Raw genomic sequence first — 24,340 nt, 5'->3', positions numbered from 1 at the left:
GCGGCCTAGAATCGAGTGCAAAGTAAGCGGAAGTTCTGAAAAATGTTGGTAGGTGTCGCCACAACTAACTTCTGCCGTCAAATATATGTAGCGTTACACAGGTATGCTTTGCAGGCACAAAGATAAATACTGGCGCCAAAACCTCTGCGTCAGTAAATAAATTAAAAGGTAGAAGAATGTAAACATGTCGTGTAGTCTTTCGTGTTTGCTGCTATTTCATTTAAATCCTGTCTGCCTAATAAACTACGAAACTAGAACAGCAAACACGGAAGAATATACATATCGTGTCATGTTTATATTCGTATTATTCTTATGCTGAATAGTGATACAGTCAGAAACTAAGCACAGCAACTGACTACATTTTTAAATCTAAGATGACCCTAATTTCTGTGCAGAATGTAACGTACCAAAGAGTCATCTGCAAAGATTTTTAAACGGAGGAAAATTTTCGCTAAACTCTCGTTCAGAACATCTTCTGTCATACGCAGTCTATTATTTGGTTCTTGTTGATCATTATCAAAGAAAGCAGCAGTTTAAGTAACAACAAATAGCAGACTCTCGCCATTTTTTCGCTTATGAGACAATTCCTCTCTCTCTCTCTCTCTCTCTCTCTCTCTCTCTCTCTCTCTCTCTCTCTCTCTCTCTCTCTTTTGTAAGCCGCGGTAGCACGCACAAAAGCAAGCCTTGCCGCAAGCAGTGACAGGTCGTAAACACGCATTATCAGAATGTAACAAACAACGCATGACGCAGTACAATAATGCATTTTCAGCTTAGAGTGACATAAACACCTATAACAAAGAGAACGGCACTTATCAGATCAAAGCAAAATAAGCAATTGATTCAAACCAGACGAAGCACACGAAAAAGGAAGGGTACCTGTACAAATACGGACGGAGCGCCTGACACATAGCAATGGCTACCTGGTAAAGCTTAACTGCTAAGCTTACGACTCGAAACAACTACTGTAGCTCTATCTTCATCCATTCGACCTCGATTGTGTTTAAAGTTACAATGGATCAACTGTTTTTCGATTTGGAGGGGCGGTCTAAAACTTTTCTCTCACCTTGAATTTCGAGTCTCAAATTTCAGGAGCGGCTTAGATTCGGGAAAAATTTTTTTCGTTGTTTTCGAGTCTCATTTTTCGGGTGCGGCTTAGATTCGAGTAAATACATGAGCAACAGCTAAATTTCCACCTTTATTATAAATAATAAATGGTACATGTGTCATAGATCCTGATCCACTTAATGTACTATTTTTGGAAAATGAAGCTTCTAATCCAACAGGAATTAAATCAATAGATATAGATTTAACATAGCAATAATCACGTAAACTATGAAAGTGAGCTTTAGATAAAAATTGACTTAATTGATTAGAATACCTTAGAGCTGCAGACATTACATAACGTTTACCATAAATATTACCTTGAGCATCTTTAATATCTTGCCAGCTGTGTCCATAGCCCCATGCTTCGAACAAATGAGTATTAATAAAATGTATATCACCATTTTTAATAGCATCTACACTTTTCCACATAGAAAACTTTGATGACTGATCCACACTATTAGTACCACCATCAGTACCACTGTCGCTATTTACAGAACAAATTTGTGCAGAATATTCTTCAGCCATTTCTATTTCGTAACCTGAAGTTTCCTCACGGGTTGCTTATGTTCTGCTGAATCAGGCCGAAGATCTTCTTCAGCTTTCCGTTTTATTCCAAAATGTTTATCTGTTTCCTCAATAGGTGGAGTGTTTAATTCGCTACTATCAGACGCTTCTTGAATGACATCTCGTGGCTCTTGTGGTTCGTCGTCTAAATTAGAAAACAAATCAACAATGGCGCCAAGCACCTCATGTGTATCAGTAGCAGCACGTGTTGCAGATGTAGCTGCTCTTGAAGCATTAATTCTTCTTATTGCAGCCCACGGTAAAGAACGAGTTGCACCTGTCTTTTTGTCCTTCCATGTTTTCGACTTGGGCATTATGTTTCCATTGTCACTGCAATACAACTGAACATCTGCCGTCTACTGCAGTCCTTCTATACCTATATCTCTTTGGATAGCCTTGACTGATCACTTGCCAACAGCAACCCACGACCCCGGCACCTTGGCCTTTACAAATGTCTGCTTGTGTCTGTGTATGTGCGGATGGATATGTGTGTGTGTGCGCGTGCGAGTGTAACCTGTCCTTTTTTCCCCCTAAGGTAAGTCTTTCCGCTCCCGGGATTGGAATCACTCCTTACCCTCTCCCTTAAAACCCACATCCTTTCGTCTTTCCCTCTCCTTCCCTCTTTCCTGACGAAGCAGCCGTTTGTTGCGAAACCTAGAATTTTGTGTGTATGTTTGTGTTTGTTTGTGTGTCTATCGACCTGCCAGCGCTTTTGTTTGGTAAGTCTCATCATCTTTGTTTTTAGATATATTTTTCCTACGTGGAATGTTTTCCATATATATAACATACACAAAATTCAAGCTTTCGCAACCAACGATTGCTTCGTCAGGAAAGAGGGAAGGAGAGGAAAAGACGAAAGGATGTGGGTTTTAAGGGAGAGGGTAAGGAGTCATTCCAATCCCGGGAGCAGGAAGACTTACCTTGGGGGGAATCTCCCACATCCACACCGGCTGTTCAGAGCATCCTCTTACAGGCCAACCGCAAATTAGAACAGCATGCCACCCTCCACCTTAAAAAACTATCCAATCTCCTGGTTTCCCACCTCCGGAAAGGCAACTCACTCCCCTTCACAACCTTTCCAGCAAACCTCGACCTCCTCTCATTGCACACAAACTCAGTCTCTCCCATCTACTCAATCTCCCACTTCCAGCTCCACTCCCTCCAAAACCTCAAATTCCAATCAACACAATCTGGAACCACAACACCCCAATTCAGTAGTTAACCTTTCCTCCAAACCTCTCTCCCAATCCGAAATCTCTGTCCTATCCAAAGGCCTCACCTTCAGCCCCACTCCCAGGTTTAACCAAACAGCCCTCGTCAAAGATTTACTGTCCTGCACCCGTACTCTCTGCTGGAAATATCACTTTGCCACGAAGAAAAATGATCCTAATCCTACTCCTAATGATCCAACTCCCCAAGACACTCTCCAAATTGAACCCTGCCTGGAACACTTCCGTCCTCCATCACAGCGGGACCCACCGCCTCTTCCTCAAAATCACCCTCTCCTAACCTTCCAGGAATTTGTGACTTCCAGCCTTGCCTCTCAATCCTTCTTAAAAAACCTTAATCCTACTCCCAACATCACCACTGCTGAAGCCCAGGCTATCCGTGATCTGAAGGCTGACCAATCCATCGTCATTCTTCCGGCGGACAAGGGTTCCACGACCGTGGTACTTGATCGTCGGGAGTATGTGGCTGAGGGACTGCATCAGCTTTCAGACAACACTACTTACAAAGTTTGCCAAGGTAATCCCATTCCTGATGTCCAGGCGGAGCTTCAAGGAATCCTCAGAACCTTAGGCCCCCTACAAAACCTTTCACCTGACTCCATCAACCTCCTGACCCCACCAACACCCTGCACCCCTACCTTCTACCTTCTTCCTAAAATTCACAAACCCAATCATCCCGGCCGTCCCATTGTAGCTGGTTACAAAGCCCCCACAGAACGCATCTCTGCCTACGTAGATCAACACCTTCAACCCATTACATGCAGTCTCCCATCCTTCATCAAAGACACCAACCACTTTCTGGAACACCTGGAATCCCTACCCAGTCTGTTACCCCCGGAAACCATCCTTGTAACCATTGATGCCACTTCCTTATACACAAATATTCCGCACGTCCAGGGCCTCGCTGCGATGGGGCGCTTCCTTTCATGCCGATCACCTGCCACCCTACTTAAAACCTCTTTCCTCATTACCTTAGCCAGCTTCATCCCGACCCACAACTTCTTCACTTTCGAAGGCCAGACATACCAACAATTAAAGGGAACAGCCATGGGTACCAGGATGGCCCCCTTGTACGCCAACCTATTCATGGGTCACTTAGAGGAAGCCTTCTTGGTTACCCAGGCCTGCCAACCCAAAGTTTGGTACAGATTTATTGATGACATTTTCATGATCTGGACTCACAGTGAAGAAGAACTCCAGAATTTCCTCTCCAACCTCAACTCCTTTGGTTCCATCAGATTCACCTGGTCCTACTCTAAATCCCATGCCACTTTCCTTGACGTTGACCTCCACCTGTCCAATGGCCAGCTTCACACGTCCGTCCACATCAAACCCACCAACAAGCAACAGTACCTCCATTATGACAGCTGCCACGCATTCCACATCAAACGGTCCCTGCCCTACAGCCTAGGTCTTCGTGGCAAACGAATCTGCTCCAGTCCGGAATCCTTGAACCATTACACCAACAACCTGAAAACAGCTTTCGCATCCTGTAACTACCCTCCCGACCTGGTACAGAAGCAAATAACTATAGCCACTTCCTCATCTCCTCAAACCCGGAACCTGCCACAGAAGAACCCCAAAAGTGCCCCACTTGCGACAGGATACTTTCCGGGACTGGATCAGATTCTGAATGTGGCTCTCCAGCAGGGAGACGACTTCCTCAAATCCTGCCCTGAAATGAGATCCATCCTTCATGAAATCCTCCCCACTCCATCTAACCTTCGTAACCTCTTAGTTCATCCCTATGAAATCCCCAAACCACCTTCCCTACCCTCTGGCTCCTACCCTTGTAACCGCCCCCGGTGTAAAACCTGTCCCATGCACCCTCCCACCACCACCTACTCCAGTCCTGTAACCCGGAAGGTGTACACGATCAAAGGCAGAGCCACGTGTGAAAGCACCCACGTGATTTACCAACTGACCTGCCTACACTGTGAAGCCTTCTATGTGGGAATGACCAGCAACAAACTGTCCATTCGCATGAATGGACACAGGCAGACAGTGTTTGTTGGTAATGAGGATCACCCTGTGGCTAAACATGCCTGGGTGCACGGCCAGCACATCTTGGCACAGTGTTACACTGTCCGGGTTATCTGGATACTTCCCACTAACACCAACCTGTCAGAACTCCGGAGATGGGAACTTGCCCTTCAGCATATCCTCTCTTCTCGCTATCCGCCAGGCCTCAATCTCCCCTGATTTCTAATTTCAATTTGCCGCCGCTCATACCTCACCTGTCTTTCAACAACATCTTTGCCTCTGTACTTTCGCCTCGACTGACATCTCTGCCCAAACTCTTTGCCTTTACAAATGTCTGCTTGTGTCTGTGTATATGCGGATGGATGTGTGTGTGTGTGTGTGTGTGTGTGTGTGTGTGTGTGTGTGTGTGCATACCTGTCCTTTTTTCCCCCCAAGGTAAGTCTTTCCGCTCCCGGGATTGGAATGACTCCTTACCCTCTGCCTTAAAACCCACATCCTTTCGTCTTTCCCTCTCCTTCCCTCTTTCCTGACGAAGCAACCGTTGGTTGCGAAAGCGTGAATTTTGTGTAGGTTTGTGTGTGTTTGTGTGTCTATCGACCTGCCAGCGCTTTTGTTTGGCAAGTCTCATCATATATATATATATATATATATATATAATAGAGGGAAACATTCCATGTAGGAAAAATTAGTTTTATGTATTTTGTAATTTTAATTGCTTATTGCATGAAAATGCTAATATACACAATAAATTCGATGTCAGTCTGTAACCTTCAGATCCCATAAATACGGCGAAAATCAAAGACAAGCAATCTGTTGGTTGGTTGGTTGGTTGGGGAAGGAGACCAGACAGCGAGGTCATCGGTCTCTTCGGATTAGGGAAGGACGGGGAAGGAAGTCGGCCGTGCCCTTTGAAAGGAACCATCCCAACATTTGCCTGGAGCGATTTAGGGAAATCACGGAAAACCTAAATCAGGATGGCCGGACGCGGGATTGAACCGTCGTCCTCCCGAAGAGCAATCTGTAAGCTCCCTTGTAAATACTAAACATTGTAAATTCCATTTATACTGGTATCTCAATCTGTGCTGTAGTTACTTCTACTGGACAGCTGATAATCTCTTCTGACACTGAAACTTTCCCTTAGTCTCGTATTTAATGTACCTCTAAGGTTTCTATACTTTCCTGTATTTATATAATAAACCTGCCGTCTGTATCTGGCAACAATACCTTTGCATTTCTAAAAAATATTGGGCTTCTTGCTGATATCCGTAATTACACACAACAAATTTCCATTTTGAAGTTGTTAGAGGTTTTCAATGCTGCTTTAACAAAACTTCAATGAAATGTTTATTGGGGGAAGGGTCTATTTCCAGGCAATGGAATGACTCTGGGACAACAGCCATCCAGCCTGCAGTTGAGTCTACACACATTTTGCTAAAGCAACCTGCGTGCATGTCCACATCATGTCTGCTCCTTGTGCAATTGTGCTGAAGTGCAACTACTCATTAGTGAATGTGGTGGTTTTGTCACAGTTGCTATTATCAATGTCTTATGTTACCCAGTAGCCATGTACTGAACTTGTTCACCACACACAGTTTGTAACACCCCCTGACTTTAGCTTTGCTAATATATTAATACCTCACTGGTCAATAGTGTTGCCGCTACCCCTTCTAAAGCCTATGCCTAAACATCCTCCTCTTAACCGTGGCACAATTGCGTGCGGATTCGCATCAGCCCACACATATTGATTGTGAAAATTTAAAATTCGATCACGTTGGAATGAAGCCTCATCCATAAAGAGAACTTTGCATTGGAACCTTAGAGGTACATTAAATACAAGAACAAGGGAAGGTTTCAGAGTCAGAAGAGATTATGAACAACTCATGTCATAGAATGCTGTATGTGGATAACACTTGCCTTCCAAATTGAACCACCTACCCCATCAAGAACAGTCCAGACTGAGTAAGGCCACTGCAACTCAGACAAAACTTGGTGTTTTAGCATTTTCTTGACAAATTGTCAATACACTCAGAAGCAATCTGGTGCCAGTCTTTCAATTGGATGCTATTTTGGCGACTTGCATGTTAACAGGATCATTGTTGATTTTTCTCCAACCATTCTTTTGTTTTGTTGGAAGAAGACAGCTTGTCTACTGAAAACTATTGTTTATACAACTCCTTACGTGCCAGGGTCTGCTGCCACTTGGTAACTCAATTTTTTTCCCCTGTAGTTTTCAAATAATTTCGCTTCCAGGATGTCAGTTAACCCAACAGTTTTATTGCTAAATTATGGAACCACCAGTGTTAATTATGGAGCATAACTGGAGAAATAGTTGGGTGCAAAAAACATTCCATTCCATGTATGTGCTGTCCAACTGACTCGCATTTGCCAGCTTGTGGTACATCTGTAATAATTTAAAACATGTTAAAAAGAAAAAAGAAAGTAAGTTGCAGTTTCTCGTGAAGGAACTGTGTTATGGATCACCATGGATATTAATTTGGAAATTACCATCTACTATATAAATTTTCTGCAACTTTGTTACAGTTATTGCCTATAATTAATTTTTATTTATTTATTTTTACGTTGACTGAAGCGGCGAGTGAAAATTTGTACCAATGCAGGAATTAAACCTGGGTCTCCTGCTTATCAAAATTGTATCTGTATGAGGCCAGTAAAGTTTCTGAAATCATGTTATTTCATTAATTTTTATTTTTTATGCACCACATATTGTGGAAACATGAATTTTTCTTGTAAATTCCTTGACCAAAATGTTTACTAATTGGGTATGTTTGTAGGTCTTGACAGAGGAGAGTGCTCAGATGCAGACCTGCAGAAGGCCAAATCCATGGTTCCCAAAGCCTTGGAAAATTACGTTGTCCGTGAGTATACCTGTTTGTGTTGCTTCAAAGTTGTACCTATATATACGCGTGAAAATTTCAGACATATTCCTACTTCATAATCCTTTTTAGGATAATACCTGAAAGATTAAAAAATTTCCCCCCTCCTCCTCCCCCCCCCCCTCCTCCTCCACCTCAACCTCCTCCCCCTGCCCCTCCTCCTCCTCCTCCTCCTCCTCCTCCTCCTCCTCCTCCTCCTCCTCCTCCTCCTCCGTGTTGTCTCATAACTGACTTGATACTTATTGTTGCTTTCATTGTTTGGAATATGTTAAGACTTATTGTTTGTCCTGAGATGTTATTTTTCTGCAAATTATATGGCCTGGTAATTACACAAATACATAATTTTTTTCCCCACTCTTTCAGTATAACTGTATTAAAGCATACTTTTCTTCTCCTGTGCCAGCAGTTTTCTTCTGGTGCTAGAAGAATGACTGACAGCTACTACAGATATTAACAATAACATCTTTCTTGTCAAGCAGTCTGTTTTTACAGGCTCAGGTACAATAGGTCAGGAAAAGACACAAGCTGCATGCTTCAGATTTGTTACATTTGTGTTGACATTATTTAACCAAGGATCATTTTCATTGCCAAACATGATGAATGAAATTAGCTAAGAATTACTGAAAAATAAACACAGTAATTTGACAACACACAGGACTAAATTACGTATTCTTATCCTTGGATACAGGTACCTATATCAGCAGCCGCAAACAGTTCACTGTGCAGTTGCTAAATCTGTGCAACTTCTGAATTCTTAAAATTTTCATTATAGGTTGCACAAAACATATGTATCGTTATTAACTCTAAGACAATGATGAATTTTAATTCCAGTGCAGTAGTGAAGCTTACAGATAGTACTCAATCTCACTGATCTTGTTATAGGCACTGTTGTGACTGTGACTGACTGTTCATCTCTTTTGAACACTTAAAATTTTGGTTGAATTAAATCAAAGTAACAAACATGGTTTTTGTTTATTCGTGTCAGAAGCATTTACAATGTATAAAATAATGTAAAATATTTACTTGTCACGTGTGTGTGTATATAAAAAAACAAAGATGAGGTGACTTACCGAACAAAAGCGCTGGCAGGTCGATAGACACACAAACATACACACAAAATTCAAGCTTTCGCAACAAACTGTTGCCTCATCAGGAAAGAGGGAAGGAGAGGGGAAGACGAAAGGAAGTGGGTTTTAAAGGAGAGGGTAAGGAGTCATTCCAATCCCAGGAGCAGAAAGACTTACCTTAGGGAGAAAAAAGGACAGGCATACTCGCTCGCACGCGCGCCCGCGCACACACACACATCCATCCGCACATATGTATGTGTGCGAGTGTATATTATGTGTGCGAGTGTATATTATGTGTGCGAGTGTATACCTGTCCTTTTTTCTCCCTCAGGTAAGTCTTTCCACTCCCGGGATTGGAATGACTCCTTACCCTCTCCCTTAAAACCCACATCCTTTCGTCTTTCCCTCTCCTTCCCTCTTTCCTGATGAAGCAACCGTTGGTTGCGAAAGCTTGAATTTTGTGTGTGTGTGTGTGTGTGTGTGTGTGTGTGTGTGTGTGTGTGTTTGTGTGTTTGTGTTTGTTTGTGTGTCTGTCAACATGCCAACGCTTTCATTTGGTAAGTTACATCATCTTTGTTTTTAGATATATTTTTTCCCACGTGGAATGTTTCCGTCTACTATATACAGGGTGTTACAAAAAGGTACGGCCAAACTTTCAGGAAACATTCCTCACACACAAAGAAAGAAAATATGTTATGTGGACACGTGTCCAGAAACGCTTATTTTCCATGTTAGAGCTCATTTTATTACTTCTCTTCAAATCACATTAATCATGGAATGGGAACACACAGCAACAGAACGTACCAGTGTGACTTCAAACACTTTGTTACAGGAAATGTTCAAAATGACCTCTGTTAGTGAGGATACATGCATCCACCCTCCGTCGCATGGAATCCTTGATGCAACCCTGGAGAACGGCGTATTGTATCACAGCCGTCCACGATAGCAGCACGAAGAGTCTCTACATTTGGTACCGGGGTTGCGTAGAAAAGAGCTTTCAAATGACCCCTTAAATGAAAGTCAAGAGGGTTGCTGTCAGGAGAGCGTGGAGGCCATGGAATTGGTCCGCCTCTACCGATTGATCGGTCACCGAATCTGTTGTTGAGAAGCGTACAAACACTTCAACTGAAATGTGCACGAGCTCCATCGTGCATGAACCACATGTTGTGTCGTACTTGTAAAGGCACATGTTCGAGCAGCACAGGTAGAGTATCCCGTATGAAATCATGATAACATGCTCCATTGAGCGTAGGTGGAAGAACATGGGACCCAATCAAAACATCACCAACAATGCCTGCCCAAACGTTCACAGAAAATCTGTGTTGATGACGTGATTGCACAATTGCGTGCGGATTCGCATCAGCCCACACATGTTGATTGTGAAAATTTAAAATTTGATCACGTTGGAATGAAGCCTCATCCTTAAAGAGAACTTTGCATTGAAATGAGGATTGACACATTGTTGGATGAACCATTCACAGAAGTGCACCCGTGGAGGCCAATCAGCTGCTGATAGTGCCTGAACACGCTGTACATGGTACGGAAACAACTGGTTCTCCCGTAGCACTCTCCATACAGTGACGTGGTCAACGTTACCTCGTACAGCAGCAACTTCCGTGGCGCTGACATTAGGGTTATCGTCAACTGCACGAAGAATTGCCTCGCCCATTGCAGGTGTCCTCGTCGTTCTAGGTCTTCCCCAGTTGTGAGTCATAGGCTGGAATGTTCCGTGCTCCCTAAGACGCCGATCAATTGCTTCGAACGTCTTCTTGTCGGGACACCTTCGTTCTGGAAATCTGTCTCGATACAAACGTACCACGCCACGGCTATTGCCCCGTGCTAATCCATACATCAAATGGACATCTGCCACCTCCGCATTTGTAAACATTGCACTGACTGCAAACCCACGTTCGTGATGAACACTAACCTGTTGATGCTATGTACTGATGTGCTTGATGCTAGTATTGTAGAGCAATGAGTCGCATGTCAACACAATCACCGAAGTCAACATTACCTTCCTTGAATTGGGCCAACTGGCAGTGAATCGAGGAAGTACAGTACATACTGACGGAACTAAAATGAGCTCTATCATGGAAATTAAGCGTTTCCGGGCACATGTCCACATAACATCTTTTCTTTATTTGTGTGTGAGGAATGTTTCCTTAAAGTTTGGCCGTACCTTTTTGTAAACAAAGAAGATGTGACTTACCAAACAAAAACGCTGGCAGGTTGATAGACACACAAACATACACACAAAATTCAAGCTTTCACAACCAACAGTTGCTTCATCAGGAAAGAGGGAAGGAGAGGGAAAGACGAAAGGATGTGGGTTTTAAGGGAGAGGGTAAGAAGTCATTCCAATCCCGGGAGCGGAAAGACTTACCTTAGGGGGAAATGAGGACAGGTATACACTCGCATACACACACATATCCATCCGCACATACACAGACACAAGCGGACATTTGTAAAGGCAAAGAGTTAAGGCAGAGATGTCAGTCGAGGCGGAAGTACAAAGGCAAAGATGTTGTCGAATGACAGGTGAGATATGAGTGGCGGCAACTTGAAATTAGCAGAGATGGAGGCCTAGCGGGTAACTAGAAGAGAGGATATACTGAAGGGCAAGTTCCCATCTCTGGAGTTCTGACAGGTTGGTGTTAGTGGGAAATATCCAGATAACCCGGACGGTGTAACACTGTGCCAAGATGTGCTGGTTGTGCACCGAGGCATGTTTAGCCACAGGGTGATCCTCATTACCAACAAACACTGTCTGCCTGTGTTCATTCATGCGAATGGACAGTTTGTTGCTGGTCATTCCCACATAGAAGGCTTCACAGTGTAGGCAGGTCAGTTGGTAAATCACGTGAGTGCTTTCACACGTGGCTCTGCCTTTGATCGTGTACACCTTCCGGGTTACAGGACCGGAGTAGGTGGTGGTGGGAGGGTGCATGGGACAGGTTTTACACCGGGGGGCGGTTAAAAGGGTAGGAGCCAGAGGGTAGGGGAGGTGGTTTGGGGATTTCATAGGGATGAACTACGAGGTTACGAAGGTTAGGTGGACGGCGGATAGACACTCTTGGTGGAGTGGGGAGGATTTCATGTAGGATGGATCTCATTTCAGGGCAGGATTTGAGGAAATGAGAGATGAGGTGACTTACCTAACGAAAGCGCTGGCAGGTCCTTTTTTCCCCCTAAGGTAAGTCTTTCCGCTCCCGGGATTGGAATGACTCCTTACCCTCTTCCTTTCGTCTTTCCCTCTCCTTCCCTCTTTCCTGATGAGGCAACAGTTTGGTGCGAAAGCTTGAATTTTGTGTGTATGTTTGTGTTTGTTTTTGTGTCTATCGACCTGCCAGCGCTTTCGTTCGGTAAGTCACCTCATCTTTGTTTTTATATATAATTTTTCCCACGTGGAATGTTTCCCTCTATATGTCTCCGCTAATTTCAAGTTGCCGCCACTCATACCTCACCTGTCATTCAACAACATCTTTGCTTTTGCACTTCTGCCTCGACTGACATCTCTGCCCAAACTCTTTGTCTTTAAATATGTCTGCATGTGTCTGTATATGTGTGGATGGATATGTGTGTGTGTGCGCGCGAGTCTATACCCGTCCTTTTTTCCCCCTAAGGTAAGTCTTTCCGCTCCCGGGATTGGAATGACTCCTTACCCTCTCCCTTAAAACCCACATCCTTTCGTCTTTCCCTCTCCTTCCCTCTTTCCTGATGAGGCAACAGTTTGTTGCGAAAACTTGAATTTTGTGTGTATGTTTGTGTGTGATTGTGTGTCTGTCGACCTGCCAGCACTATCATTTGGTAAGTCACATCATCTTTATATATATGAACAAAGATGATGTGACTTACCAAACAAAAGGGCTGGCAGGTTGATAGACACACAAACATACACACAAATGAGGATCAACCTGTGGCTTAACATGCCTTGGTGCACGGCCAGCACATCTTGGCACATTGTTACACCGTCTGGGTTATCTGGATACTTCCCACTAACACCAATCTGTCAGAACTCCGGAGATGGGAACTTGCCCTTCAGCATATCCTCTCTTCTCGCTATCTGCCAGGCCTCAATCTCCGCTAATTTCTAATTTCAATTTGCCGCCGCTCATACCTCACCTGTCTTTCAACAACATCTTTGCCTCTGTACTTCCGCCTCGACTGACATCTCTGCCCAAACTCTTTGCCTTTACAAATGTCTGCTTGTGTCTGTGTATATGCGGATAGATATGTGTGTGTGTGTGTGTGTGTGTGTGTGTGTGTGTGTGTGTGTGTGTGTGTGTGTGTGTGTGCGCGAGTGTATACCTGTCCTTTTTTCCCCCTAAGGTAAGTCTTTCCGCTCCCGGGATTGGAATGACTCCTTACCCTCTCCCTTAAAACCCACATCCTTTCGTCTTTCCCTCTCCTTCCCTCTTTCCTGACGAAGCAGCCGTTGGTTGCGAAAGCTAGAATTTTGTGTGTATGTTTGTGTTTGTTTGTGTGTCTATCGACCTGCCAGCGCTTTTGTTTGGTAAGTCTCATCATCTTTGTTTTTAGATATATTTTTCCCACGTGGAATGTTTTCCTGAGATTTATATATATATGACAATTATTTACATTTTGGCCACCCAAAAGTTTGCGACCTCTATTGCATTTGGCATTGCATGTAGCAGTCTTCTGTTGTGCATGTTGTTGGACATTGGGTACACTGGAGCAGGTGGAAGGTCGTCTGCGACAAACATGGTTATACTCAGCCATTTCTGCTGCCAGCTGTGGTAGCATACATAAGAAAACAAATTTGCACCCACTCCCTCTCCCTCTGTCCGCAGCTCGTGGTCTAGTGCCTAGCATTGCTGCCTCTGGATGACAGGATCCCGGGTTCGATTCCTAGCCGGGTTGGAGATTTTCTCTGCTTGGGGACTGGGTGTTTGTGTGTCCTCATCATTTCATCATCATCATCATCATCATCTGTGTGTGTGTGTGTGTGTGTGTGTGTGTGTGTGTGTGTGTGTGTGTGTCATATAGGGTTAGGGTTGCCACTTTTCTCTGAGCAAATAAAGTGTATTGGTTGTTACAGGTAGGGAAAAATACTTTGTATGTTAAAGTATTATTTAATTTGCTTAATTTTCAATGCAGAGCATCTTTGCACTCTACATTTAAGATAAATAAATAACTCATTTTTTATCAAGTTCGTGTGTGCTTTAATTCTTTCATCCTGCCACTTAATACTCATCACAATAGAAACTCTCTGTCTGTGAATACTGAAGTAGTGGGAATCGATGATAGAAATGAAATTAATTTTTGCAGATTTGTAAAGTCATACTTTCTCTTATTAAATATTTGTTGTCATTTGTTAGCAGTGGGTAAATCCGCAAAATTTCAGAGATATATAATTGACCACAATTTGTTTAATAATGCAATTTACTTGAAAAAATCATTCATATTTAAATTCAAATTTTACAGCTTTAAATTTTAACCATGTTCACAAAAAGTGAAATTCAGCATCGTTTTTTAAATTTATATTTCTTGGTGCTGCAAATAAACTGTTCGTGTCCCTCAAACGAACCTTTTATTTACATACTCTAAAGGTTTGTCAGCAAATTTATGAAACAGATCTGTGAATTTCCTAGTCAGTTCATGAAAAAACAGCTTGTATCATGTCAAACAAAGAGATCTTACTTTCGTTTTATTGGCCGTGTTTAAGATTCTCCAAGATATTATTCACATCCGAAATTCTTATGCAGTTGCCTTTCAAGCATTTTATAGTTTTAATAAATAGGGTTAATTTAGCTACAAAAATTCAAGTAAATGTCAGTCAAGACCTTGTCAGTGTTAAGCACAAATAAATTTTGCAAAATCGTAGAACAAATTCCTTCTAAGCTTACAAAATAATGCTGATTGCTTTCTAATTTAATAATATACATGTGCAGGGTAAAGGAGAGGGCTATTTTGTTCCCATATGGTGTTTCACTTCATGGAACTTGCCATCCACAGATTCTAATTTTTTTTATTTTTTTTATTTTTTATTTTTTTATTTTTTTCAGTTTTGCGCTTTTTACAGTAGAGTGGAATTTAGTATAAATTTTGAAAATTACAATGCCTGTGTTGTAAGACAATATGTTGCGGCATGTCTCACACAGCTATAGGCTCTGCAGATGAATGACAATTTCCCTTCATCAAATCTGGTACCAAATCTGTCACATTTGTAAATAAAGAATGGTTTACACCAAAATTAGTAGTTTTGTTGTCAGCATTTAACTCGGGTACATTATGAAAAGGTAACTTGTATTTTTCAACATGCCATCAGCAGATTTGCCACTCATTTTCATCATCATCATCATCATCAACAACAACAACAACAACAACAACAACAACAACCAATTCAATCACGTTGATGCGCCATCTTGAAGTTGGTGTGCAACATAGGATTCCATTTTGAGAAAAACTGAGTAACTTATTTTAAAAGCAATTTTTGGCTGTAAAATGTTATACCCCTAACTGAAACACTTTTATGTTTTTATTGTTAGAAGCATCTGTTCGCGAGCAGTAAAATAAAACAAGCCAATGATGGAAAAACCTTTTTTTGCTGAAAATATCATATTCTTATGTTTTTAAGGGTGGGAAATCCAAATATGATACTTAAACTGTATCACCCACCATTCTTTCACATTTTACAGATAAATTTATTAAATTAAGCAATTTTTTAAAGAATTCAACAGCTTTTATATATAGTTAAAATAATTTAAAAAGGAGGTGTAATGAATCTAGATGACTTTGCGTTAGTAGCACTGCTGAAAAACATTCGCTGGCAAAAAAAGATCAATTCTTTTTTTGTGTTAACAGATGGTGTTTTCTTTACTGTCAACCTAACCTCACTCTCCCATTTCCTGCACATGTGCCTAGTACAGTGTCTACTCATGGTTGTAAAAACTCTGCTGAAAGTTTTTGCTATATTTGTGGTGAATTTGTGATTAAAACACACCAAAGAAACATTACAGCCTTTGTGAAAAAGGTTTATCTATCATACTTTGTATCTAAACTTGGTGATCAAGATAAATCTTGGGCACCACGTAAGGTATGTTATGTGTGTGTTGAAGGTCTGAGAAAATGGTCCAAAAGGAGAAAAAAGCCTTTAGATTTGCTGTTCCTATGGTGTGGAGGGTGCCAAGAAATCATTCTGATGATTGCTACTTTTGCAGTGTTGATATTACTGGTCATAATTCGAAAAACAAAAAGGTAATAAGCTACCCTAACCTTCCGCCCTCCATCCAACCAGTAGGGCATGTTGTAGATTTGCCGGTTCCTGAACCACCAGATGATTTAAATTCTTTTCCAGCAGAAGTATTTTCTGATGTACAATCTGATTTAGATGAACCAGATGATGATGAATTTCATTGTAATACAGAAAGTCTAGATCCCAAATTGTTTACTCAGACCAAGGTTAACAATTTGGTTAAAGATCTGGGCTTAACGAAAGAAAAAGCTGAATTGCTTGGCTCTAGATTAAAAGAAAAGAACTTGTCGGCAGTTGGAACCAGCATATACATGTATAGAAAGAGAGAGCAGCAATTTCCTAAGTTTTTTTCAACAAGAAGGAGATTTAATATACTGCTCAGACATTCCCGGTCTGATGAATGAATTTGGTATTGAATACAAAAAGGAAGACTGGAGGCTATTCATTGATTCATCCAAAACTAGTATAAGGCTGTTTTATTACACAATGGTGGCTAGTATGCATCTATACATGTTAGACATTCTGTACATATGAAAGCAAGCTGTGAAAACGAAGAAATAGTGCTAAATAAAATAGGCTACTCTGCTCATGGTTGGATGATATGTGGCGATTTAAAAGTAATGTGCATGCTTCTTGGTCAGCAAAGTGGCTTTACCAAATTTCCATGTTTCTTGTGTGAATGGGACAGTAGGGCTTGGGATCAACACTGGTGCAGAAAGCACTGGCCTGTGATGGAGTCTTTAAAACCGGGTGAGAAGAACATTCTCCACAAAAAACATTGTAGATCCAAAACATGTACTCCTACCACCTCTACATATAAAGTTAGGCCTAATGAAACCGTTTGTAAAGGCTTTGCCTAAAGATGGTCCCAGTTTTAAGTATCTCTGCCAAAAGTTTCCACACTTTCAGAAGCTAAACTGAAAGAAAGCGTCTTTGTCGGGCCTGACTTTAGAAAATTGATGTTAACTTTGAATCCACAATGACCTTAAATTAGAAAGAAGCCTGGGTGTCATTCAAGCAAGTTGTTACAAAGTTCTTAGGACATGAAAAAACCCATAATATGTTTCCAAGAAAAAAAGAGAAAGAAAACACAAATCAATTCCAGCTGACAAGGGAAACCTCTATTAACACATATTATTGTTTTAAATAGCTTACTTTAAATACAAACCATGTTTATGTTGTAACAAACCATTTCATTAATTTCCCCCGTTTACCATATAGCAGAGGATTTTTATACTATATAATAAAAAGCATATTGCTCAAAAACTATGGGTGATACAAAAAAACTAAGGCTAGATTTGGATTCAGCTCATAAAAATCTATAAAGATCAGCTATCAAATTTTTAAAAAAAGTTTTTCGTTGGCCTGTGTGGTTTGTCTGTGTTTAGATCTTGCGTTTTAAATAGCATATGACTCCAGTATCTCTACAGGTAGAGTTTCCCTTTTGGTTCTAGCCAGACAGACGCTTGAAGCTATTCTTGTATTGACATAAAAATTTTATTCAGTTGTACAATACAATCCATACTGTTGTTGGACAAATTATGTTTTACGGGTTAGTTCAGCAGCAGAGTTCAGATGTTTTTCCATATCCGATTTAGATGTATGACATTTTTTACCAAGGCAGGGTGTATATGCCCCAGGAAATCTGGGAAAAACCCAGTAATGTTCCATTGTGTTAGTTCTCATTAAATATTTTTAATATTGATTGGTAAGAATTGATAGTCTACCAAACAATTTTGCTTTAGCCCGGTACTGCAGCAATAAAAGATAAACGAGATAATAACGCCAATATAAAACTTCAGTTGCAAAGAAAGTGCACCATTTACAACAAAACAAAACACAGTGCACACACAAGTGTCTGCCAACAGCAAAATTCATCAAAAGTATTTAGGATGAAGATCATGAAATACCTCATAACAGATTGCTTCATGTGAGTGTGATATCACAACTGTTTACATTTCTGACAGGTCATATGTAAATGTTGCAAATGGTGATTTGAGAAGCGTTACTTTCAAAGTAAATTGCCTTTTAAGCCGTATGAATTATATTACGTGTGAGAGTATGTGATGAATTTCTTAGATCGCGGAGCATTTGATTCTCATTCAAAACTTAACACTTTGAGGATCAGCCATTTAAAATTGCTTGATAGGTGATGTCTGTTACATGCTTTGGTGTTACCACATTGGCCACCGGCTGCCACTCAGTTATAAGTGACACACAAACATGGCAAGTCACTGTACAAATGCTATTGATATGTAATGCGGAGCACTGCTGGAAGTAACCGCCACAAGGTATGTCAGAAATGTGAGATGCTTTGTCAACAGCTTCTGTTAAGTGACCAATCACTAAACTGCAGCAGGAGACCCATTTTGTAGCCCCTAATTTAAACTCTTGTCCTAAGCTAACCACAGATTCGTGATGTGTAATGTATCCAAGAAAGCAATGTTTAGCAGTCTGTAGCAGAACTAAAATCACAATCACTTTGTTCGGGGCTATTAAAGCTAACCTCTCCGAACAAATCAAGACAGAAAAAGTTCAGTTTCAGTGCTAAAAGTAAACTGTTAATTTCTCGCTATCATTGTTTACCTAAAACTGTCCTCTCACTGGCTACACGAGCTGCTGCATTACCAACCAATGAGCAGTCCTCTTTGGCACTTGTTTGTGGATTATGAATGGCGCAGGCAGATTCCAGACTAAAAAAGAACGATACATAGAAAAATAATAGCAAATAAAATAGTCAACACGAAGATGGTGATAATGATGTGACAAAGAATTCGAAATGAAAAAATTACTTTTAAACCAATTAATAGAATAAGAATGATTATCTAACTCTTTTGATGAGATTCCAATCTATGACCTTCAACATGGCAAGTAACTACACTAACTGTTGTGCTAAAGTAAAACACTGAGTCAGGTTGTTATATTTTTCACTGTAATCACCCAGTTGCATTTATGGATCGCAGCCTTCAAAAACTTGGTGACATGCCATGTTGTATGAAACTTATCTAATCTAAGCCGATTTCTTTAATTATGATAACTGCACATGTGGCACTGAATCATGTCTTCTACGGAAATATCCAGCAGTGTTTAGTTAGTGCTATGTATGAAACATATGTTTCATTAGCATCGTTATTTGTGTGTGGTGTTTGTCGTGTGGTGATGAAATACAAAATAAAAGTGCCAGACCCATGATTCAGAATCCAAACACATCCAGAAAGAATGTGGGACAAGGAATTAGAATTGAACTGACCGATTGTTGTGGCAGTTTGGCAATGCTGGCAGAAACCAGCTAAAACACGTGAAGTGTCAACTATTGAGTAATTTTATTCAGACTATAGAAAAATTTTGGGCCCAGAGGGACATTCTTTTATGCCATTATTTAAAATTTTACTGGAAGATTTGTGTTTGATATATATTAAAGGGTAACACACACTAAAAAAGACCAAGCTGCAGGATAGTTTTTCATTTTTATTTTAGTTCTTTCATAGATTACAAATTATGCAATAACAATAGCAAAAAGTATAATCACCCCTCACAAAAGAAAGAGAGAAAAATTGTGGGGTGAGTTCTCGAGCAGTTTCACACGTAAATAGCTTTTCTATGGAGAAGTTGAAGTGCTCGAGGAATAAGTATTTGGCCAGGTAACCGACAAAACATTTGGTTCACGGAGCTGCAATTTAAGCTGTGCTCTTAGGATTCTGCCTAACCACACCCTCAAATATTATACGTGAAAGGTTAGCTGATCATACTGCATTATAGTAATTCAAACAGTTAACTTTTCTTAATTGTGTGTTCGCGCTACTTAACAGGGATGTTGCTGTTGGCTGATCGCACAGTTTTACTAGGGTCCTTGCAGTGGATGCTGGGAGCGGAAGCTTGCTATCAGCTTGTAGCATATTGGCTGCTGAGACAAGCCCAGCCTCCTTTTCCCAAAGCAGCAAGCTTACAGCAAATAAAAGAAATGAACATGTAATGCTGGTGTGTCCAGCTTACCTGAACCACATTGGAAAAAGACGTATATTTTTGGACTGCACATAATATACTTAACATTAGTAATTTCTGCTGAACTTACATGTGCTGGGAGTTTCACTTTGAAAGTATTTAGTTTATCTTATCTGTACATAAATGGAATTCCCCCACTCCCCAAAATTTGTGTGATAGTTGCTCACTTCTTGGGCCGCATGTGGCCTGTGGGTTGGACACCCCGGATGTAATGGATTAATGTGTCATGGAACTGACATTGAAATTTATGGCAAGTCACTAGAAAAACCAGGTACAGCCTCTTCACTCATTTTTGTAAATAATATTAACAATTACTGCACACAACAGCGCACACAGATCAGAGCAGACTTCAATCGATCACAGAGAGGACTGAGTAAAAGTGTGTGACCTAGTACATCACATTTTCTGTGCTCTGAATATCTGCTGTCATTGGCTGGCGAGTTCAAGTGACATGAGCTATGACTGGCTGACAAGAACACATCACAATCTCGATTTCAGTGCTTCTGAAGCTATCATGCTCAGTTTGGTGGAATTTGCATTTATATTTTCATAATATGAAAATATGCAGTTGCCTAAAATGCCAGGAAGGAGTTCTATGCTGATGTATAAAACTGTTACCATTCAAATGATTGGTAAGTTTTATAGCTCTGAGGGAAATTTTGTTGCAGCTTAACATGGAAAAAATGTATTTTCACCCAGTGTATAGTGTATTTTCTCCCCATGTCTGTGTATACACCCTGTTAGATGTTTATACCCTGTTAGAGGTTTCTTAACCTGAAAATGAGATCAGACCATTCACTTCACCTACAGCCATCACGATGACGACAAATAAAAAACACACACACACAAACCGAAGTTTGTAAATGTAACTCTACATAAATTGCTAATTATATTCCACTATATTTGTTTCGTGGATCATTAGTTAACCAAACATCATGTTTGATTTCCCATAGACTTTCATACATAGACAATAGTTTTGTCATTTGTATCATCATATCAATCTTTTTGGCACTTTTTTCAGTGTAACATATTCACTACCTCTTTCATTGTTTCATGATTAAAATTATGTTTTGTAGTTTTCAGTTTACTGAAGTAGCCTTGATCCATCATTAACATTTGAGTTCAGGTTGCATTCAGAAACAGTACTAAGTTCATGATTCAGTTACTTAGCCAATCTATTATACACAAGAGTACAATCAGCTTTTGTGGTCTTTTAATGACTTACGTAAAATGAATTGTATAAAAAATTAAAACTATGTGAAGTAAAGTATTTTCATGTACTTCGTTCCCATAAAGTATAGCAAACAATTCTCTGCAGTAGTGTACAGTACTTTATAATAAAAAGTACAGGCGGCAACCCTGTATAGAAGGTACTTCAGGCAGGAGTGAATCATATCTAAAATGACGTGTATAAGATGATAACTGCTTGACAAGAAATATCACATGTTAAGTAGTGCCAGGACTAAAATTTTTAGTAGTGTGTGAATAAGAGTAAGTTTGAGTAAGTAGAATACACTTCAGTTCAGTCTCTGTAACAATAATTCTGGACTTCAACACTCTAAGCCATGCATCTTACTTGTATTTACATTTCCCATGTGGTGTAGATATATAATTTGCAATGTGTTCATGTGACTAATAATTTTTCTTCTCTGTTTTAATGTTGCTTGTGCAGAATTAGCCAGTGGGCACTTGGATACAGTTCTGCCAGATTTGGAAGCCGGGCCAAGTTCATCTCTTTCTGTGGATGACCTGGATGCTAGTCTTGGCGTCAATGAACTTTCAAGACCATCGTCACATGCATCATTATCTGATCCATTGTCTCCTTCTATACAAGATTTTTCTGATGAGGAGTCTGACATTTCGAGTGACCTTGAAGTAAATTAGTTGCCTTGACACTCATTGTGAGACTGTGAAAATGTGTATGTTCTTGCTGGAGTGTTGCATCGTATCAGTTTTACAAGTGTATATTTATTTCTTCTTCTTCCTTCTCCTCCCCCCTCCTACTGCCCCCCCTCCTCCTCCTCCTCATTCTTATTCATTGAATCTCTTGTCTGAAAGTATTGCAGTCTTTGACATTGTTTTCTGAACTGCCTGGTGCTTAATTCTATTTATATGTGTATTTATAGGGCCGCAAAAGGCTGGTACTGTTGTCTTTTCCTTATTTCTCAGTTTGTTACTACTTGAGCACCCTACCAGCAAGTCATATTCACCGTCCAGCCAGATAAATATTAGTACATTTTTCACTGTAATAATTGACAGGAGAATTGCAGTTGTAAGAAGCCTTTGGACAGTGTGTTATTTGACAGGGACCATAGTAATTGGATCTTTATGCTTGAATTTATGGAATAAAATTTTATGATCATTGTACATTGAAAGAGCTTCAGTAACATTGTAAGAAAGTCTGTGTAATTTTAAATTGGATTTACACAGGTTTTTTTTGTTCAATATTTCAAAAGAAGAGCATTGCAAGAAATGGGCTTGTAATTGGCAACAACCATATATTTCACTGGCACTTTACAGATGATTTGTTGTTACAATAGTCAGTCATGGTATGAAAGTTTAATGCCACAGTTAGATCCACACTACAGTATTTTCTTCTGCTATGTAGTTGCTTTTACTAGTTGTTACAAAACACAAAGCGTTCTCTTATTCCAATTTTAGTGTGTCTCACGACAGTGGAATGAGGATGTGACTGTTGATATAAAGAAAAATTGCAACTAATAAAATATATTTTTAAAATTAATAACTGAGCTGCAATTAACGTGGTAAAGTTTCTTTCTGCCAGTTATTACTGTAAGTTGATTGTGGCCTGTGGAGAGCCATCAAAAAGTTTTTCACTACATAGAGCACATTTTATCAGGTACAAATGGAGGGTGAAAAATCACAGTGCTTTCTTTACTCTAATTTTTTGTTTTTATATGAAATATGAACTTACATTAGTGTGTTGCAATGGTTGTACGTAGCTATGCAATAAACACTGTAAATAGAAAGTCTGTGATTGTTTACCTTAAATGGTAGTCTTTGAGAGCTTCTTGAGTGTGATTAATATTGTATAAAAATGTAAACAATTGTTAATAGTGATGTTCCTTGTTATGAGGAATTCTGGCAGGACTAGATTTCTGCTATAACTTTTAAATGCCTCTTTGCTTTCATTCCAAAATGAGATGAGGCTAATCAGATGTAACTCAGGATACCATGTGCCCAATGATTTCAGTGAAATTATTTTTACGAAGCACCCTTGTATGTGGGGATATCCAAGACTGTTGGATACTGTTTTGAATGTAGTGTAGACTTGTTTTATAGTAAAATGTAATTAGGTTGCATGCATACATTTGTGCATTTGTACATCATTGTCGTCATCATCATCATAATTTTACATGTTAAAACAATAAAACTGCAATGATTGCTGCTGCATCTTTTGTTGGTGATTACATAATAAATATTATTTAATGCTGTTACAATTAACCTCAAGGTGCCTGCACTAGATTTCATATAAAAGTCCAGTCCCTTTCTACAACCTGGGTATAACATACAGTAAGTACTGAAGTTGTAAACAATGAACCCTAAATGTAGATATGAGATTATTAAGAGTGGGCATCACTGGCTTTATTGTGCAATCATACTCTGAGAAAGACTACAACAGAACATTGTCTTAATATCAAGAGCTCTGTGGCTTTACTCTTTCCCTCATTAATGTGATCTATAATAGAGTTGGCAAAAGATTTCCGACAGTTGAAATGGTCTTGGTGTGGCTGCTTTGCATGTCTACCTCAGTCAATTACATACCACGATTTTGAATGCGTGTCTAGGCAACGACTCGTCGCAGCTATATAAATAAATATTGTATGTGTGTGCGTGTGCGCAGCTGTTGGGCAGTTGAAAATTGTCAACAGTGAAGCCATCTGTTAGGGATATTCTTTTGCCAACTCTGCTATAGGATTCTGATTATATTCTTCCCACATTTTCTGATTGAGCACTTCAGTGACACATTAAAAACCAATAAAGTGTATGTAATCATTGAAACAGTTTATAAACTTTTGTTTGCCCTGGCTTAGGTAAGTGGCCTGATTAGTGAAATGCTGCCTATGATTTGTTGGAAAGTAATTAACAGCTGATTTGTTTAAAAGGCACATTTTTCAGTCACAATCAGTTTTCTAAAAGTGTTAGAGTGTGATTTTTGTAAGGTTTGCAACAGTGTGTTTTCACAACACAAATTCCAATATAAGAATAAAAAATTACAGTCTCAGTGTTACATAGTAACTGTTGGTAGAGTGTGTGTGA

The 24,340-nt window shown here is 40.1% G+C and overlaps 1 protein-coding gene across 1 annotated transcript in view; it reads left to right on the top strand.

Annotated features, from left to right (window-relative positions):
• Positions 1–23,495, top strand: part of LOC126458484 (transcription factor Dp-1) — a 198,406-nt gene extending 174,911 nt beyond the window's left edge. The window contains exons 10-11 of the mRNA XM_050095576.1: positions 7,673–7,756; positions 21,732–23,495. Of these exons, the coding sequence (XP_049951533.1) occupies positions 7,673–7,756; positions 21,732–21,943 (296 nt within the window). The 3' untranslated portion in view covers positions 21,944–23,495. The remainder of the gene's footprint in view (positions 1–7,672; positions 7,757–21,731) is intronic.
• The last annotated feature ends 845 nt before the right edge of the window (positions 23,496–24,340 follow it).

This window comes from Schistocerca serialis, chromosome 2 (assembly GCF_023864345.2).
Source record: "Schistocerca serialis cubense isolate TAMUIC-IGC-003099 chromosome 2, iqSchSeri2.2, whole genome shotgun sequence".
Taxonomy (NCBI): Eukaryota; Metazoa; Arthropoda; class Insecta; order Orthoptera; family Acrididae; genus Schistocerca; species Schistocerca serialis.
This window is presented reverse-complemented; position numbering and strand designations above follow the sequence as displayed.